The 21,339-nt window shown below is 44.9% G+C and overlaps 1 protein-coding gene across 5 annotated transcripts in view; it reads left to right on the top strand.

Annotated features, from left to right (window-relative positions):
* The window catches only part of LOC134342030 (uncharacterized), a 96,256-nt gene that overhangs the window by 14,576 nt on the left and 60,341 nt on the right, over positions 1-21,339 (top strand). For all 5 annotated transcript variants that reach the window (XM_063039969.1, XM_063039967.1, XM_063039966.1 and 2 more), the window contains exons 2-4: positions 4,863-4,928; positions 5,875-5,920; positions 7,510-7,627. In XM_063039969.1, the coding sequence (XP_062896039.1) occupies positions 4,870-4,928; positions 5,875-5,920; positions 7,510-7,627 (223 nt within the window). In that variant the 5' untranslated portion in view covers positions 4,863-4,869. The remainder of the gene's footprint in view (positions 1-4,862; positions 4,929-5,874; positions 5,921-7,509; positions 7,628-21,339) is intronic.

The raw sequence follows: 21,339 nt of genomic DNA, 5'->3' as shown, positions 1-21,339 counted from the left end.
GAGTAATACTAGTTAAGGGCAGTCAAATAGAAAAGGCTTGCTTGCTTCCCATACCTAACCCCTGCCAATCACCCGCTGAAATTACCATGCTAGAATATGTTCTATAATACCATGCGCTAATAGCTTTTTAAGCATCATCATATAATGGACCTTGTCTGAGAACACAAATGCATTATATCCCTCTGTTTTCCATTGTCTATCCGGCTTGCTGTTTCTTTAAAGAATTGCATCACATTTGTCAGGCATAGATTTCCCATGAGGAAACTATCCTGACTAAGGCCTATTTTATCGCATGCCTCCAAACATCCTGGGAGCTCATCCTTAACAATTGAAACCAATATATTCACAAACACTGATAACAGACTAACTGAGCCTATGGTGGTGTTCCTTCTTTCTCTCTCCCTTCTGGAAGAATGGAAGACATTTGCAATTTTCCAGGTTTTATCGAACTTTTCCTGAAACTATTGATTGTTAAAAGGTCATTGCAAATGCTCTCCGATTTCTTCAGACACCGCTTTCACAGCCAAGGAGTCTACAGCATCAGATCCTGGTGACCTACCAACCTTAAGCCCTTTCAGCTTCTCTAGAACCTTCTCTCCAGTCCTGGTAGCTTAACACACTGCATGATTGTGTGCAGTTTTGGTCCCCTAATCTGAATTGTGTGCAGTTTTGGTCCCCTCATCTGAATTGTGTGCAGTTTTGGTCCCCTAATCTGATATTGTGTGCAGTTTTGGTCCCCTAATCTGAGGAAAGACATCTTTGCCATAGAGGGAGTACAAAGACGGTTCACCACATTGATTCTTGGGATGGCAGGACTTTCATATGAAGAAAGACTGGATGAACTGGGCTTGTACTCGTTGGAATTTAGAAGATTGAGGGGGGATCTGATTGAAACGTATAAGATCCTAAAGGGATTGGACAGGCTAGATGCAGGAAGATTGTTCCCGATGTTGGGGAAGTCCAGAACGAGGGGCCACAGTTTGAGGATAAAGGGGAAGCCTTTTAGGACCGAGATTAGGAGAAACTTCTTCACACAGAGAGTGGTGAATCTGTGGAATTCTCTGCCACAGGAAACAGTTGAGGCCAGTTCATTGGCTATGTTTAAGAGGGAGTTAGATATGGCCCTTGTGGCTACAGGGGTCAGGGGTATGGAGGGAAGACTGGGGCGGGGTTCTGAGTTGGATGATCAGCCATGATCATAATAAATGGCGGTGCAGGCTCGAAGGGCCGAATGGCCTACTCCTGCACCTATTTTCTATGTTTCTCTGTTTCTATGATCCCTGACGCATGGAATGTTCACTTTACTGGTAGTCAGTAAGACTGATGTAAAACACTTATTCAATTAGTCCACCAATTTGTTGTCCCCTTTACCACCTCTCCGGCATCGTTTTGCAGTGGTTGGACATCGATTCCCCCGCATTTCTTTTACAATGTATGTATGTGAAGAAACTTTTGATAACCTCTTTCATATTATTGGCTAGCTTGTTTTTGTATTCCGTTTGTACCTTTTTGATGACATTTCCCCTGCCTTCGGTTGTGTTTTCAGTGTTGACAAAAAATTAAACCTTCCAATATTTTTTTCTCAATTAAATGCCCTCTTTTCGGCTTTTACGTTGCCTTTGATTTCCCTTATATTGACGGCTGTGGCAACATTTGTTTAGAAAATTCCTTACACTTTGAAATCCATGCATCCTCTGCCTTCTGAATTGTATCCATTAATGTCAGCTACTGCTTCTCATTCTTGTTCAAACGGTTCTGGCCGACTACTCACTCAGGACTCTATAATTCCATTTCGTCCACTGTAATAAAGATTCGTCAACTTTTGTTTCATCTTCTCAAATTTCAGCGTGAATACATTAGCAATTTAAGCAACTCATATAATCGCAAAAGGACTACACAATTGAAATAAACAATTAGGCCAACGCGGCAATAGTTATGCAAACCTCCAAAAATCTTCAAAACTTAACACCACTAAGATATTCTGACCTTTCCCACAATTGAGAAATATGAGTGGATGGCTCGGCCTGTACCTTAGATTTTACCTGCCCCAGCTGAGAAACAGTAACTAAATAGTGTCAATATGTAATTCCTTTTAGTTGTTTTGGATTTGATACAATATTTTCTTTCGATTCAGTAAATTGAAGAGCTATTTTAAAGGATAGTCATAGTCAGAGAGTCGCTCTGTAAAATGCTTCATTTTTATATGTACACATGAGAAAACTGCACACCAGCGTCTGGTGTGACAAACTCGCCGGAGTCATTCGTTATCGTGACTCTACATGAGCGCTGAGATCGCAGAAGGGGTTAATGTACCCAGGTTTTGTAACCGAGGTCAGTCCCGGGCCCTGCTGCCACTTAAGCTGACCTGTGAGTTGATAGTTCTATCCCGGTCTTACCCTGCTTGGATGTCGTGTATAGCAGAACAGGCGCAGCTCCGTGTAACCTTGGACAAGGGACGACGATCAAACTCGGACGCGAACGAAGCGAATGCCTTCCATCATTTGCATAAGTACTTCAGGTTCAGTTGGAAGATTTGTGGAGAACAGTGAGGTGCTTCAGATACTGTACTCCTAACTGGATGTTAGAGACAAGGGATTAGACTGCAAGTATCGCCGCTCTTCTCTCTCTGTCTCTCTGTCTCTCTCTCTCTCTCTGTGTCTGTCTCTGTCTCTCTCTCTCTCTCTCTCTCTCTCTCTCTCTCTCTGTCTGTCTCTCTCTCTCTCTCTCTCTGTCTGTCTCTGTCTCTCTCTCTCTCTCTCTCTCTGTCTCTCTCTCTCTCTCCCTCTCTCTCTCTCTCTCTCTCCCTCTCTCGCTATCTATCTTTCTCGCTCTCTCTCCCTTTCTCCTTGTTGTTTATCTGTTTTCTCCTTCCCAGTCTCCTAATCACACCGCCGCCTCCCCTGTCACTGTGCGCTAACGTCGTTGCTTGCTCCCCCCACCCCACTCATCTGCCTCCATTCATTCATTGAACTTTGTTGTTGTCTCTCACCCCCATCCCTCGGGCTCGGTCTGGAGCATTTATATCCACCTTCCTCTCTACCCTGCCATTCCGTCTTCATTCCACCCCCAAAGGAACTTAGTATCAGGCAGAACACTGCGCTGAGAATCTTGGTGAGGTTAAAACCTGAGACTGGGTTAATTATCACAGGACAAATAGTGGTATTGAATTTATCTCTGGCGCTTGGCAGACAGTGAGTCGCGTGTAAACACGCTCATTGGTCCCAGATCGCAGAGACTTCAGGCCATTAATTGAGGATCGTGGGGTGTGGTCACAGGTCCAGTTTCCGGGATTTCTCACCACACTTTCCAGGGTGTAGCTGTGAGTGAGTGGGTGACAAGATGGCAGATGGACAGGGTCATTACTAAATGAAGAGAGATCAGTAAACGGTACAGTTCAGATTGTGGATCTGTTTAAGCACACCAGATGCTGAAGACCATTCTGGAGTAACAAACTGCAATCTCACTGCCAAGATGGTGCTGAGCTGTATTCCACGGCAGCCTGATTACTGAATTGAGAAACGTTTATTCCCATTGAACGCGGCGTTTTTGCAGATACATCGGAGTTTTGCGGTCAGATTTAGTCTCCGAATGTATAGGGACAATTCCGTGTGGAGGGACGCTGGTCTGCCCTCTTGAGCAGGATTTAACAATCAGAATCAGGTATGATATCTCTGAGATACGGTATGAGATGAAATTTGTGGTTTTGTTGCAGCAGTACAGTGCAAAGGCAGAACAAATCACAATAGCGTGGTAGAATAGATAGATAGATAGATAGATAGATAGATAGATAGATAGATAGATAGATAGATAGATAGATAGATAGATAGATAGATTAGGTAAATGGATAGATTAGATAGATAGATAGATAGCTAGATAGATAGATAGATAGATAGATAGATAGATAGATAGATAGATAGATTAGGTAGATGGATAGATTAGATAGATAGATAGATAGATAGATAGATAGATAGATAGATAGATAGATAGATAGATAGATAGATAGATAGATAGATAGATAGATAGATGAAACATATCCAATGGACAATGATTCAACAAGCTGGAGACGGGGAGAATGTTTTCCCTGCCCCACTTTTTTTTGGATCAAGGTTCTACACTGTGATCTGGTGGTGACGTTGCCAAAGAAACTCCGAATTGTCACTGAAGTATGAGGCGATGCGTTTTGCTTTGTTGCAACAGTACAGGCGGAAGACCGAAACTTTGTAAATTAGAATAAATAAATATTTAGGTCAGACACCAGCTGTAGGAAGAGTAAGGGGTGATATTTTGGTTCCAGTAATCCTCACTAGATCGGAGGGGAGAGAGTAAAGCAGTTAGTTTGGACATTGGAGAATATGGAGAGCATGGCAAGAACAAATTGAATTTCTCTTTTCCCTGTGTGATCGGAGCACTTCATGCGGCAGGTAAATTATTTTATCTCACATCCGGAGGTTCAGTGAAAAACTTGCTATGAACACCATGCACATGACTCTCTCCTTCCCACACTCTCTCTCCCACCAGCCCTCCTCTTCTTTGCCCACCCTTTTCCTCTTCTCTCCTTCCCTCTCTGGTCGTTCTTCCTTCCTTTTTGCTACTGTGCAGGGTGACTTTATCTTCCTATTACGAAGGAGATTGACTAATGTGTTCTACCGGATGGGGAGGATGGATAACGTACGCACTGGGAATCGGTCCCATTTATCAGAGTTTATAGATTTAAGATGCTGACTGGGAGGTTTAGCAGGATTGTGGAGCAACTATTTTCAGCCAGCGGTGTTGCGAGAAGAAGCGTTGCCTGCTGTGCAACTCTGAGAATGATCCTGTTGCCGTGCGATATGCTGGGTAGTGACTGATCCTGTTTCCAACAGGGTGACCATGCTGCCTGTGTTTCTGGTGGTTGCCTCGCTTGTCATCGAGGCTGACTTGAGTGAAAGGTAAGATCTGAGCCAAGTACCATTCCTTCTGCAAGTCTACATCTGTCACTCTGTCCCGACTCCCTGTCCAGCTCCACTCCCTCCTCAGCCTCGCCGCCGTCCCTGTTGGGTTCCTTCCGTGTCCTCCCTCCCCAAACCTGCATCCCCGCACAACATTCACCTCTGCAATCCGCCCAAAGTAATTCCAATTTCTCCCTGCGACGTATCCCGAGACAGGAATGTCAACGCAGTAAGATTTAATATGAGCGCTGTGTCACGCCAATAACGGTTGGCGGTGGGTAACATACAGTACAAGAGCTACGAACCAAGCTGCTTGGAAGAAAGAAATTCGCTGTCAGAAGCCGAACAAAAAAGAGAATATCTCATGGAGGGTGGAGGGCTCACCAATTTAACCGGTCATCAGACGGCTGCATGCCCGCCACCCAGTCCCAGCACTCCGCAGCCGCCTTTCCTCTGGGCGACGTCCTGTTTTCAATCCAACTCTCCCCCAGTCACATCGACTTTCTCAACCCTGTGCTCCTCTCCATTCTGACCTGCTCTCCAGACTGTCCCCCACTTTATGTCGTCACCCACCTTCAGCGCCTCTCTTCATAGGGCCCCCTTTTCCCCAGTGCTGTGTGCACACTCTAGTCTTTCATCCAAGCTTTGCTTACATTCGTGATGCCCGCATCATTTCCCCTCGCTGCTGTACCCAGCCCCGCATCTTACCCGTGCCCTACTTTGCTGTCCAGCACGGCATCGCTCACCAACCAGACCTCCTTCCCAACCACCGGCACCCTCTTATCCGGTGCACCCCACTGTCTGTGTCTATCCCTGTTGCACTCGTGTTATTCTTCTGAGAGTACATGTCTTGCTCTGACTCATTTATGATGATCCATGGTACTCTGAAGTGTGAGGGATGATTGACCTGAGGTGATTATTTCTCTCAATGTGTTTCTGCCTCCAGTCATTGTCTGGGATCGGATGTCCTGTGCACCACTGCGGATTATCAGGTAATGAGATCACTGCTCCCTCCTTCCTTCAGACCGAGCCTCCCTCTCTCCTTCAGCCGCATCATTTCATTTTCCCTGATAACATGTCTGCAGGCAACCTCTGGGTCGTGTATCAAAGCTCACCGTCTTTATTTGTGCCTCCCATTACCAGTCAGTGCCTGGTCCAGCTCATATCCTTCAGGAACAGCCACGTGCACATTCCTTCTCGTCACGCTGCATCAGGACCTGGTGTAAATCACATCCGATGCTTTGTCACTGGTCCTGAAGCCTGTAACCCCTTACCCCTCATACTGGGGTACCAGCAGCAGCAGAAGGACAACAGACAACCACCCCCACTTCAGACTGGGAGCACTTAGAAGGGTAAAGTAAAAATTATAGGAAATCTGTCCAGTTTTTGGTGAGAGTACAGAAGAGCTATACTTGGATGTTAACACGAGGAATTCTGCAGATGCTGGAATTTCAGGCAACACACATCAAAGTTGCTCGTGAACCCAGCAGGCCAGGCAGCATCTCTAGGAAGAGGTACAGTCGACGTTTCGGGCAGAGACTTTTCGTCAGGACTAACTGAAGGAAGAGCTAGTAAGAGATTTGAAAGTTGGAGCGGGAGGGGGAGGAGGCCCAGGTAGAAGGAAAATGAGGAGGCGGGGGGGGGGTGGGGGGGAGAAAAACCCAGAGGATGGGCAAGGCGTATAGTCAGAGGGAGAAAAAGGAGAGTGAGAGAAAGAATGTGTGTATATAAATAAATAACGGATGGGGTACGAGGGGGAGGTGGGGCATTAGCGGAAGTTAGAGAAGTCAATGTTCATGCCATCAGGTTGGAGACTACCCAGACGGAATATAAGGTGTTGTTCCTCCAACCTGAGTGGGGCTTCATCTTTAGAGTAGAGAAGTACTTGGATATTGTCTGGATTAGAGAAGGTTTAAGGACATGGAAATTGTGTAGTCAGAGGGACTGAGTTCACTTAGCCATTTGATTCCGAATTTAACTGACCAGGCACAGTACGGTGGCCCGAATGGCCTGTGCGTGCGCTGTGGTGTTCTATGTTCTCCGTTCTATGCTCTATTTGTCCCAGGTCGTTTCAAACATACAGTAAACCCGTCGTTTTGAGGTTGTGTTGCGGGCAGCTTGCAGGGGTCGGCAGGCTTCTGCTGCCATCATTGCAGGCCCACGAATTATTAACCCAAACACATAAATCCTTGGAATGGCACCGCAAGTAAAAACACGCGATCAGATAGAGATCAACGAAAGACTTTATGGTCCTAAGTGAATTGGTGGGCGGGTATTGATTCCATGTGCATAGAGCTATAAATATCTTCGCAGGTCGATGCGTCACTGCACCCCTCGCCGGGATTCCGCAGGTCCCGGAACGAGTTGATAACAAATGTGCGGTGTACCTGGTGTAGCTGCTCAGAATTACCTGTGGCACCTTAAGCTCTTCCGCTGGTCAGAGCCTGTGGGTCTACTTTATACCGTGAGCACATCGTCCTGCATCTTCCTCTGCTAACCTTGCTCCCCCACCCTCAGAGCCTCACATCATCAATCCCCTCTTCCAACTCCACACAGTAACAACAGCATCATCTATCAACAGCTCCGGCGTTACAATGAATCGGTCTGGGTTGGAACACACGTGGATATCAACAATAGACCCACAGTTGACACTTTCATACAGCCCCTAAACCGGTACCTTAGTGGAGAAAACTCCGCAGGTAAGTGGGGAATTCGTGTGGGGTGGGGTGTCTGGAAAGGGCTGGTGACTGTCACAGCCCGGAAGTAGGGCAGCTATCCGCTTTGAGTCTTCAACGTTGCAAGGCATCCCAGTGCATGCCCGGCCCGTCTTAAAGGAAATATTTATCAAGTGAGCGATCAGTTGAAAACAGCAGCGGATTTCCAGAAGGAATTCACTGTTTGCAGTCCAGAGGCCTGATCCATAATCCATGGTGAATTCAGGTTTACTGGTAGCATCACATTCCAAGGAAGAATTTGTGAATGTGGAACGGTTATGGTTGATCAGACAATTGGACAGGATATAAAACAGAGACCCGAGTAACTTCCCTTTGATGAAGAGAAAACTACAGGATCATCGAACACACTAGTGCATACTGTATAGAAATTCCGGCACACGATGTTGTGTCGACCTTCTATCTACGCTGAGATCAATCTAACTCTTCCCACCTACATAACCCTCCGTTTAATTTATCATCCGCATGCCCATTTTGGAGTTTCTGCAATGCCCTTAAAGTATCTTTTTCTTCCTGCGATCTGGCACCTACCATCCTCTGCACATAAAACGTTTCCTCTGACATGCCACATATACTGTCTACCACTCCAATTACCCTCCAATTCTGCACCCTGGTATTAGTTCTTTCCAGTCTGGGTAAAAGTCCAAGGGTTCTTGTTCTTGAGCCCAATCGCCCATACTGTGATACAGCCACTGAATGGAGCACGGAGAGTGGTTATCCTGGGCCAGACCTCCAAGTTGTCCTCGTAATGTGGGTGAATAATCATCGATCTCAAAACCATTCTCCTGCTTTGGACCCCCTGACTATTCAAAAATGTAGAAACCTCCGCTTTAAATAGAGTCAGCGACTCCACTTCCCAGTGGAGGAAACATCATCGTCTGATTTACTCTATTAAGTCCTTTCAATATTCTTCTGACCTCCAGCGAGTATATAGCCAGAGTGTATAGCCATCAAATACTCGCCACACGTTCCCAATTATTATTGTCAACCTCCACCGGACCCAGCACGCAATTTCTTAGATCAGCAGCTCAGAATATTCCAAGTGAGGCCTCACCATCGCCTTCTAAAGCTTCAGAAACTATGTTCTCGTCCTCGCGAAATAAATACAATAGGACTCCTTTGGACTTTAGAAAGGATATACTGACATTGGAGAGGATTCAGAGAAGATTCACAAGAATGATTCTAGGAATGGGAGGGTTACCGTATGAGGAACGTCTGGCAGCTCATGGGCTGTATTCCCTGGAGCTCAGGAGGATGAGGGGGGATCTCATAGAAATATTCCAAACGTTAAAGTGCCTGAACAGATTAGATAGGGCGAAGTTATTTCCCATGGTAGGGGATTGTAGGACAAGAGGTCACGACTTTACGATTGAAGGACGTCCTTTTTTGAACTCAGATGCGGAGAAATTACTCTAGTCAGAGGGAGGAAAATCTGTGGAATTTGGTGCCACGAGCGGCTAAGTCATTGGGTATATTTAAGGCAGAAATAGATAGGTTCTTGATTTGCCGGGCCATGAAAGGGTCTGGGAAGAAAGAAGGGGAGTGGGGTGACTAAATGAAGTGGATCAGGCCATTGTTGTATGGCGGAGCAGACTCGATGGGCCCAAAGACCTACGTCTGCTCCTAAATGTTATGGTCTTATGGTTTTATGGACTCCGAAGTCCATTTGGCCCTCTGAATTTTGAATTTTCATCTTTTTTAGCAAATATTCCACGGTAGCCAATTTGACCATTCTACCTGTATTTCCAAAATATTGCCTCCTGAAAGTCATTAAATTTTCCAAACATGCTAATACCTTTCCAGTAATTCCATGAACCCTCATCTTGCTAAGCAGACCCGTGTGGATTAATATCGAATCACTCTCCTTCGTTTATTCTGCATCTTATTTCCTCAAATTATTTTTCTGGTAAGATTTCCCATTGAGGAAACTATGCAGACATTGGATATATTTCATCATGTGCCTCAAAGTTCCCGAAGCCTCCTCCATTAACCCATTTTAGCATATTCCCATCAAGTGAAGTCAGGTTAACCGGTTTATAATTTCCGTTCTTCTGCTTCTTCCAAACTCTTCAGAAAGAGTGAAGTGACATTTGTAATTTTCATGTTCTTCAGAATCAGTGCAGAATCTAGTTGTTCCGGAAGGAAAATTACTGATGCCTTCTGCAATACTTTCAGCGAACTACTGAAGATCCCTGCCCTTTACTCCATCAGGGTCAGCTGACTTTTCTAACTTCAGAACTTCTACCTTCCGAAGCACCTTCTCCTTATTACTAACAACCATGCTGTCTTCTGCACCCTGATACTGCTACTGTTTTCCACAGCAAATACTGAGGCAAGATAAGCATTGAGACCTCTCCGGCATCGTTTTCCAGCTCTCTGATCTGTGCTCTTGCCTCTCTTTCATTTTTTTTAATATTTCTGAAAAAAATGTTTGGTATCCTCTTTGATATCATTGGCTTACTCACCTTTATATTTCATGGTTTCCCTCCTTATGGTATTTTAGTTCTCATCTATGTTTCTTGCTTCCCGATGCCCCAGAGTCCCACTAATTCTTGTTCTATTATCTTTCACCACTTCCGTTTTCAAGCTGACTTTAACTTTTTCTTCTCCGGTAGGGTTCCCTTATTCTACCTTCAGAATACTTTCTCTTTCAGATGCACCTCCCGCCTTGCACCAAGAAATCATTGTTGTTCTAGTGTCATCACTGCAAGTGTCCTCATCCGATCAATATGACCAACTTCTCTCACCGAGCTCTGTAATTACCTTTACTTCACTGAATTAATGAAATATCTGACTTTATCTTGAACCTTTCAAGCTGCAGAGTGTGTTCTATCATATGAAGATCAATGTCGCCTCAGTGTTCCTTAAGTTCCCTTAAGTTCAAAATCTGGTTCATTACATAACACCAAATCCAGAATTGCCTTTCCTTTCGTGTGTTCATCCACGAATTGTTCTAAAAGCCATTTGCCAGATTTTGTGAAATTCGCTCTCCTGGGTTCCAACACCAATCTGATTTTTTTTTAAATGGAATTTGAAATAGCCATTGTAATATCGTTTCATTGTCCATATTACACGAGTTTTATATTTCCAATTTTAACTTGTATTCCATTCCCTTTCCATAACTCCAGGTCGTCCCTTGTCAAAGATTCTTTCTTTGCCAGTGATGAGGTCTTGGACTTCTTTTGGCCATTCTGTTGGTCTGGAATTTTACTCTCCTCATTTTAGAGCTGGGCTCAGTTTTGAATATTCATACCTTAGGGAAATATCGCGCGCCTTTCAGCTGCATGAACATATGATACCCTTGGCTACATTCTGTCTGCCACTTCTTTACTCATTCATCCTATCTGCTCAGTACTTCTGCAGATTCTCTGCCTCCTCAAAACTAGCTGCCCCTCCATTGAAATTTAAATTTCAGTGCAAACAACAGGAATTCTACAGATGCTGGAAATTCAAGCAACATACATCAAAGTTGCTGGTGAACGCAGCAGGCCAGGCAGCAGCTATAGGAAGAGGCGCAGCCGACGTTTCAGGCCGAGACCCTTCGTCAGGACTAACTGAAGGAAGAGTGAGTAAGGGATTTGAAAGCTGGAGGGGGAGGGGGAGATCCAAAATGATAGGAGAAGACAGGAGGGGGAGGGATGGAGCCGAGAGCTGGACAGGTGATTGGCAAAAGGGGATACGAGAGGATCATGGGACAGGAGGTCCGGGAAGAAAGACAAGGAGGGGGGGGGTGACCCAGAGGATGGGCAAGAGGTATATTCAGAGGGACAGAGGGAGAAAAAGGAGAGTGAGAGAAAGAATGTGTGCATAAAAATGAGTAACAGATGGGGTACGAGGGGGAGGTGGGGCCCCAGCGGAAGCCAGAGAAGTCGATGTTCATGCCATCAGGTTGGAGGCTACCCAGACGGAATACAAGGCGCTGTTCCTCCAACCCGAGTGCGGCCCCATCCCTACAGTAGAGGAGGCCGTGGATAGACATGTCAGAATGGGAATGGGATGTGGAATTAAAATGTGTGCTCCCGATGTGGCCTTTTATATATTGATGAGACCCGACGCAGACTGGGAGACCGCTTTGCTGAACATCTACGCTCTGTCCGCCAGAGAAAGCAGGATCTCCCAGTGGCCACACATTTGAATTCCACATCCCATTCCCATTCTGACATGTCTATCCACGGCCTCCTCTACTGTAGGGATGGGGCCGCACTCGGGTTGGAGGAACAGCGCCTTGTATTCCGTCTGGGTAGCCTCCAACCTGATGGCATGAACATCGACTTCTCTGGCTTCCGCTGGGGCCCCACCTCCCCCTCGTACCCCATCTGTTACTCATTTTTATGCACACATTCTTTCTCTCACTCTCCTTTTTCTCCCTCTGTCCCTCTGAATATACCTCTTGCCCATCCTCTGGGTCATCCCCCCCCCCCCCGTCTTTCTTCCCGGACCTCCTGTCCCATGATCCTCTCATATCCCCTTTTGCCTATCACCTGTCCAGCTCTCGGCTCTATCCCTCCCCCTCCTGTCTTCTCCTATCATTTGGCATCTCCCCCTCCCCCTCCAGCTTTCAAATCCCTTACTCACTCTTCCTTCAGTTAGTCCTGACGAAGGGTCTCGGCCTGAAACGTCGACTGCGCCTCTTCCTATAGATGCTGCTTGGCCTGCTGCGTTCACCAGCAACTTTGATGTATGTTGTTTAAATTTCAGTGTCCAGTTTGTCTACCATACATGTGCCCATAGAAATGTTTCTTGAGTCCCCTTAATGTATCTGCCCATATCACTACAGCAGACAATCTGCTACAGGCACATTCCAATCTGCGTGGAAAGATATTTACCGATAACATCTCCCCTCTCAGATCCCTGGAAGTTGTCCCACTGGTAGATAGGGTAGTTAGGAAAGCTTATGGGGCGTTAGCTTTCATAAGCCGAGGGATAGAGTTTAAGCGTCGCGAGGTAATGACGCAGCTCTATAAAACTCTGGTTAGGCCACACTTGGAGTACTGTGTCCAGTTCTGGTCGCATCACTATCGGAAGGATGTGGAAGCATTGGAAAGGGTACAAAAGAGATTTACTAGAATGGTTTAGACAGTATAGATTATGATCAGAGATTAAGGGAGTTAGGGCTTTACTCTCTGTAGAGAAGGAGGATGAGAGGAGACATGATAGAGGTATACAAGATATTAAGAGGAATAGATAGTGTGGATAGCCAGCGGCTCTTCCCGAGGGCACCACTGCTCAGTACAAGAGGACATGGCTTTCAAATAAGGGGTGGGAATTTCAAGGGGGATATTAGATAAATGTCCTTTACTCAGAGAGTGGCTGGTGCGTGGAATGCACGGCCTGAGTCAGTGGTGGTGGCAGATACACTCGTGAAGTTTAAGAGACTACTAGCCAGGTATATGGAGAAAGTGAAGGTGGGGGGTTATATGAGAGGCAGGGTTTGAGGGTCTGCACAACATTGTGGGCCGAAGGGCCTGTAATGTACTGTACTATTCTATGTTCCATGTTCGAGGTAAAAAAGGAAAAGGGCCTGAAGCAAATATTTGGGCACACTGCATGGTCAGTACTTAGTGACACCCTCTTTGGCAAGTATCACAGATTGTAAACGTTTGTTGTAGCCAGCTAAGGGTCTTTCAATTCTTGTTCGGGGGATTTTTGCCTATTCTCCCTTGCAAAAGACTTCTAGCTCTGTGAGATTCTTGGGTGTCATGCATGCACTGCTCCTTTGAGGTCTAGCCACAGATTTTCGATTATGATTAGGTCGGGAGACTCTGAGGGCCATGGAAAAACCTTCAGCTGCTCCTCTTGAGGTAGTCCATTGTGGAGTTTGAGGTGTGTTTCGGATCATTATTCTGTTGTAGAAGCCATCCTCTTTTCATTGTCAGCTGTTTTACAGACAGTGAGATGTTTCCTTCCAGAATTTGCTGGTATTTAACTGAATAAATTATTCCCTCTTCCAGTGAAATATTCCCCGTGCCACGGGCTGCAACACAAGCCCAAAGCATGATCGATCCATCCCCGTGCTTAACAGTTCGAGAGATGTACCTTTCATGAAATTATGCACCCTTATTTCTCAAAACATACTTTTGCACATTACGGCCAAAATTCAGCATCAGAAGTTAGCAAAGGAACATCTAAACAAGCCTGATACATTTTGGATACACGTCCCGTGGACTGATGGAGTTAAAATAGTACTTTTGTAAGCAATGAGCAAAGGTATGTTTGGAGAAAAACGGGTGCAGAATTTCTTGAAAATTACACCTCTCCATCTGTTAAGCACAGGGGGTGGATCGATCATGCTTTTGGCCTCTGTTACAGCCAGTGGCACGGGGAACATTTCACTGGTGGAGGGAAGAATGAATTCAATTAAATACCAGCAAATTCTGGAAGCAAACACCACACCGACCGTAAAAGATCTGATGATGAAAAGAGGATGACTTCTACAACAGGATAATGATCCTAAACACACCACAGAATCCACAATGGACTACCTCAAGAAGCGTAAGCTGAAGGTTTTGCTATGGCCCTCACAGTGCCCCGACATAAGCATCATCGAAAATCTGTGGATAGACCTCAAAAGAGCAGTGCATGCAAGACAGCCCAAGAATCTCACAGAACTGGAAGCCTTTTGCAAAGAAGAATGTGCGAAAGTCCTCCAAACAAGGATTGAAAGACTCTTAGCTGACTACAGAAAGCGTTTACAGGCTGTAATACTTGCTAAAGGGGGTGTTACTAATTACTGACCATGCAGAGTGCCCAAACTTTTGCTTGGGTCCCTTTTCCTTTGTTGTTATTTTGAAACTGTAAACGATGGAAATAATAAAAAAAAATGTAATCTTGCTTAACATATGAAAGAAATATGTCATCTTTAACTTCTTGCCTTTTGGAAATTCGATCATCTTTACTCGCATAGCTACTCACAGTGAAATAAATTTTGACCAGGGGTGCTCAAACTTTTGCATGCCACCCTGTACTGTATGATAGCCCTTCCCAGAATATTTCCAGAATCATAATTGTGAGCCTTTTCTGAAACCGCCCCTAAGGTAGCATGTCTTTTGTTGGACGAGGAGCCTGAACCTGTTCACAATACTCAAAGTGAGCCAACACCAAAGCCTTATAAAGCATCAGGATCACTTCACTTCTCTTGCATTCTGGAACTCTAGAAATCAATCCTAACATTGCATTTCCCTTCTTCATCCTGGACTCAAACTGCACGGTAATTTTAAGTAGTTCAGCCCAAGACTTCCAATTCCCTTTGCAGCTCAGATGTTTGGATTTTCTCCCCGTTTAGAAAATAGTCTGTACATTTATTTCTACTATCAAAGCGTATTTTCCAGAACGAGGGGCCACAGTTTGAGGATAGAGGGGAAGCCTTTTAGGACCGAGATTAGGAAAAACTTCTTCATACAGAGAGTGGTGAATCTGTGGAATTCTCTGCCACAGGAAACAGTTGAGGCCAGTTCATTGGCTATATTTAAGAGGGAGTTAGATATGGCCCTTGTGGCTAAAGGGATCGGGGGTATGGATGGAAGGCTTATACAGGGTTCTGAGTTGGATGATCAGCCATTATTACACTGAATGGCGGTGCAGGCTCGAAGGGCCGAATGGCCTACTCCTGCACCTATTCTCTATGTTTCTATGTATTTCTCTACGTGTATTTCATTTGCTACTTTCTGGACCATTCTCATAATCTGTCTATGTCATTCTGCACTCTTCCTGTTGCCTCAGAACTACCAGCTCCATCATCGATTTTCGTATTGTCTGTAAACTTGCCGATAAAGTCATCTATATTCCATCATTAAAACACACTATAAAAAGGATGGGCCGAAATTCCAAGCGTCGCGGATCACCACTAGTCAGTGGCATCCAAATAGAGAAGGACCTTTTTTTTTGTTCTCACTCGCTGCCTCTTGCTAATAACCCAATGTTCTAACCATGCCAGTAACCTTCCAGTAATACCAGAGTCTCTTAATTTGCTAAGCACCCACATGTGTGGCACCTTGCCAAAAGCCTCCTGAAAGACGAATATACAACATCCCCGGTAACCGCTTCATCTCTCTTAATTATTATCTCCTCAAGGAATTCCACAAGGTTCGTCAGGCAAGATTGACCCATAAAGTAACTATGCTGACTTTGCACCAGGGACACGACAGCCTGATGATTAACCATTGACTCCAACATCTTTCCAACCACAGAGATCAGACTAAATGTTCTACAATTGCCTTTCAGCTGTCTTCATTCTTTCTGAAAGAGTGGGGGAACATTTGCAACTTTACGGTCATCTGGCACAGTACCAGAGTTCAACCTCGTTTTACCGATCATTACCAATGCACTAACAAACCCCAACTCTACCGCTTTTAGACCCTAGGTTCTATCCATCTGGCCTGGGTAACACGTACACTTAGGTCATTCGGCTTTCTGAGCACATTCCTGCAACAAGAACTACTCAGTTATTTTCCTCCACACCATTCAGCACCTGGCATTGTGCTGGTGTCTTCCACAGTGAAGATTAATGCAAAATACTCATATAGTTTTCTGCCATCTCCTTTTCGTCAGTTATTATTTTCTTGGGCTCATTTTCTCGATGTCTGTATACACGCTCAACACTTTTGTAATACTTGAAAATGCTTTTACTATCCACTTTGATATTGCTTGCTCGCATGCTTTCATAATTCACCTTTTCCCTCCTAATGATTCATTCAGGCGCTATCTCTAGGTTACTAAAAGCTTCCCTGTCCCCTATCTTCCCGCTAATTTTTGCTTTGTTTTATGTTCTCTGGCTTTTACATGAGCTTTGACTTCATTCGTCAGCCATCGTTGTAGCATTTCGGCATTTGAGTAACTGTTTTGTTTATTCGAATAATCCTATCTTGCATATTTCTTATTTTCCCAGAAACTCAGGCCGTTGATGCTCTACTGTCTTCCCTACCAGCATCTCGTTCCAATTTGCATTGGTCAACTCCTCTCTCATACCACTGTAAATTCCTTTGCTGCACTGAACTGAATTGAAATTACTTCATTCCTTACGTTCTTCATATAAATGAGGTCTAAGAATAGTTACGTTACGTCTCCGTCTAAATCTGCAATATGTAATTTATAGTAACTTTTAATCAATATTATGTGCAAGAAGACAGCCAATATAACATTGAAATACAATTGTATCAGCCTGAATTAATCAGTCTCATGGCACATGACCCGGTGAAATAAGCTGTCTCGGGTCCTGCTGGAACTTTCCTTTTTGCTGTGTTACATTTTCCTGGATGGTAGCAGCTGGGACAGTCTGTAGTTGGGTTTAGGTCCCCAATGATCCTCCTTTACACACCTGTCTTTGTAAATGTCCTGAACACTGGGAAGTTCACAACTACAGATCCGCTGGGCTGCCCGCGCCACTCTGAAGAGTTCTTTGATTGAGGGAAGTACAGTTCCCATGCCAGGCAGTGATGCCGTCAGTCAGGATCCTCTCTGTTGTGCCCCTGCAGCCAATCCATATGATCTGGGGGCTCATACCAAACATCTTCAACCATCTGAGTGGAAAGAGGCGCTGTTGTATATTTTTCACAACACAATTGGTAAGCACAGAACACGTGAAACAATGCTACATCAGATTTACATTCACTCTATCAAATTTCAAGTTCAACTCATTCATATTCTGATCACTGCCTCCTCAGAGGTCTTTCACCTTCAGCTCCCGAATCGCCTTCCCGTCAATACATAACACTTAATTCAGAAATGCTGATCCCCTAGTAGTTTAAGGCAAACTGCCCTAAAAACGACATCTTGCAGTATTCAACAAACCCACTCTGTTGAATTTCATTTCCAATCTGATTTTCCGAATCGTCCTGCATGTTAAAATCTCCCACGGCTGTCATAACATTAAACTTTTTACAGGATTTTTCTTTTTCTTACCGTAATCTGCCGTCGACATCCCAGCTGCTTTTGGGAGGCCTGCATATAACTTCCATCATGTTCCGTCTACTCTGGAATTTTTTCGCTCAACCCGTAAGGATTCCGTATTTTCCAATCCCATGTCATATTTTTCTACTGATTTAATACCCTCTTTACCAGCAGAGCCACACCAGGCCCTCTGTCTATCTTTCTATCCGTCCAACACAATGTCTAACCTTGAAATTTCAACTCTCAACTACAAACAACCTTCTGACATGATTCGGTGATGGCCACGGTATCATACCTGGCAATCAGCAAGCATGCAACAATATCATCTGCCTTATTTCTTCTACTCCGTGTACTGATATATACTGTAAGTGCTGTACTTGCCATCGTTTCTAATTGTGCATTCCTAACGCACCGACACTTACCCTGCTGGCTGCCTTTTTTTTATCATCTGCTGCTCTTCCTGACAGTCTGAATGCACACTGTCTTTTTTTTAACGTCCGTCCTATTGTGGGTCAGTTCACTGAAGTTCCCATACGCTGCCAAATTAGCTTAAACCCTCCCGAGCAGGTCCATCAATCAGGCCTGCGAGAATATTGTTTCCCCCCTGCGGTATGACTAACTCGTCACTTTTATACAAGTCATATCTCCCCAGGTCGGATCCCAATGACCCAAGAGCCTGAAGCCCTTGCACCATATTCTCAGCTGCGCACTTGTATGACAAATCTTCCTCTACCCTTAGTACAAAGTGAACCCCGCACGCCGTGAAAACCATCAGTCCAGAGCCTCAGTACCAGCACACAGAACGCCCACAGGAAATGTCGCACTGTTATACCATAAGACCATCAGATATATGAACAAATTCGGCCATTTGGGCCGTCAATTTTGCTCCCATTTCATTATGGGTGTCCTAATGTTCCTCTCAGCCCGAGTCTTGTGTCTACTCCCTGCATCCATTCCTGCCCCGACCGGTTAAAAATCTGGCCATCCACCTGATACTGACAGAATTACAGCCCTCCACAACTGCCAGTGGAAAACGGTTCCACAGATGAACCACTCTCTCGGAAATGAGACACCTGCTCATCTCCGGTATAAAAGGATCCCCCTCTATTCCGAAGCTGAGCCGTCTGGTCGGAGACTCACCCTGCAAAAGAAACGTTCTCTCTCCACCTCAACAGTATCAACATTCGATAGGTTTCAATTAAGTCACCCTCTCATGGCAAATTGGCACCAGTATTGGAGACGGAAGGAGATATTACAGAGAATTAGTTGCAAGGTGAAGAGGATAGGGAATTAAATATCTAAGAATATCACCTAATACGAAAGGATAAGGGGGAAAGTAAGCGAGGTGGGGTAGCGCTCTTAATTAAAAATTAGATCACGGCCATAATAAGAAACGATACAAGAATTGAGGAGCGGAATGTCAAATCCATCTGGGAAACGAAAAAAAAATACTAATGGGCTTTTCAATCGGTCACCAAATAATAACATTTCTGTGGCAGAAAAGTAAACAGAGAAATATGTGAGACATGTACGAATGTATATCACGGGGGTCTTTAACTTGCACATAGATTGAGCGAATGATGTGGTAAAGCAGTCCTGAGGAGGATATCACAAAATGCATCCTTGATGGTTTTCTTGCACAAAAAAGGAGAGAAAAGGTGTATTTTTTGTCTTTTTATAAAGCGGAAAAGAGTAGCTAAATTGAACGGAGGCTCTCTGAATGATAGGAAGTGGAAATTGATGTATTGATGTCAGATAACTAGGAAATGCCCGCAGCTTTGAATGACTATGTCTCTGTCTCTCTTCACGGTGGAGGGCACCTCTAACATGCCAAAGAGATATGATACGGATACGATAGGAGGTAAGGACATCAGTACAATGGTTAGCAAGAAAGAGGTTGTGCCGAGGTCCTGACGGATTGGATCCCAGGGTACTGAATGAAATGACAGAGGATTTGATGGTATTTTACCAAAATTTCTGGAAACTGGACAGGTCCCGTCGAATTGGAAGACAGCGAATGTCAGGCCACTGTTCAAAAAAGGACGTAGGCAAAAGGCAGGTAGCTATTGCTTAAGGATAAAGGCAGCATGACGCTATCGTTAAAGAAGAAATAGCGAGACATCTAAAAATAAATGGAGCCATTAGACAGACGCTTTATGAATTCAGCAAAGCCAGGTCCCGCTACACAAGCCTACTGCAGTTAGAAACATTAAAAAAAAAACGTACAACACAATACAGGCCGACAAAGCTGTGCCCAACATATCCTTAACTTAAAAATTATCTACGGCTGGCCGTGGTCCTCTATTCTTCTGAGCTCCATATATCTATCCAGGAGTCTCTTAAAAGACCGTATCGCATCAGCCAGCAGCACCGTCGCTGGCAGCCCATTCCACGCACTCACTACTCTCTACAGAAAAAAAAACGTATCCCTGATCTCTCCTGTGTACCTTTTTCCAAGCACCTTAAAAGTGTGCCCTCTCATGCTTGCCATTTCAACCCTGGAAAAACGCCTCTAACGATCTACACGACCAATGCCTCTCATCATCTTATACACCTCTGGAACATAAGAACAGAAGAAATAGGAAAAGGAGTAGGTTATACGGCCCATCGAGCCTGTCACGCCATTCAATAAGACCAGGGCTAATCTGTCCGTAAACTCAGCCCCATCTACCTGCCTTTTCCTCATAACCCTTAATTCCCTTACTATGTAAAAATCTATCTAACTGTATCTTAAATATATTTAGTGAAGAAGCCTCAGTTGCTTCCCTGGGCAGAGGTGACCTGTATCAGGTCACGTATCATCCTCCGTCGCTGCAAGGGAAAAAGGCCGAGTTCACTCAACCTATTCGCATAAGGCCTGCGCCCCAATCCAGGAAACATCCTTGTAAATGTTGCCTGAACCCTTTCTGTGGTTTGCACGCTGTTTCTATAGTGAGGCGACCAGAACTGAGCACAGTATTCCGAGTCGGGTCTGACCAGGGTCCTATATAGCTGCAACTTTACCTCCCAGTACCTAAACTCTACCCCATGGTTGATGAAGGTCAATGCACCGGAATGATTTCTTGACCACAGAGTCAACCTGTGCAGCAGGTTTGAGTGTTCCGTGGACTCGGACCCCAAGAGTTATTTGAGGATAAATAAGCCCTGTGGATAGACGGGAACAGATGGACTTTATTTACTCGGAGTTCCTGAAGGTGTTTGATATGCTGCAGCATAAAATACATACATGAGATAGGGATGCATAGAGTCTGGCGTGATGTATTAGCATGGAGAGAGGATTGATTAATTCAGAGAAGCAGAGAGTCAGGATGCATAGGTGTTACTGAGGTTGGCAATTTGCTGTTTGCGGTTTTCCGTAAGGGTTGGTGCTGAGCCCGCAACTGTTCTGGAAGAGGGGAACGAGTGTAGTGTGTCTAGATTTGTTGATGATACTAAACTGAGTGTAAAGCAAATTGTGTAGAAGATACGGAGTGTCTGCAGAACGATATAGATGGATTCAGTGAGTGGTAAGGGTCTGGCTGGTGGACTACAAAGTTAGTAAATACGGGGTCATTCAATTTGGAAGGAAAAATGGAACAACGGGTTATTATTTAAAAGGTAAATAAAAATTGCACCATGCTGCTGTACACAGTGACTTGGGAGTGATTGGGCATGAATCAGAAAATGCCGATTTGCAGGTGCAGAAGGCTATCAAGAAGGCAAAAGAGATGTTGACCTTCATTGCTGGAGGGATTGAAACTAAGAGCAGGGAGGTTATACTGCAACTGTACAGGGTACTGGTGAAGCGGCAGCTG

This window comes from Mobula hypostoma, unplaced genomic scaffold (genome assembly GCF_963921235.1).
Source record: "Mobula hypostoma unplaced genomic scaffold, sMobHyp1.1 scaffold_79, whole genome shotgun sequence".
In the NCBI taxonomy this organism is placed as follows: domain Eukaryota; kingdom Metazoa; phylum Chordata; class Chondrichthyes; order Myliobatiformes; family Myliobatidae; genus Mobula; species Mobula hypostoma.
This window is presented reverse-complemented; position numbering and strand designations above follow the sequence as displayed.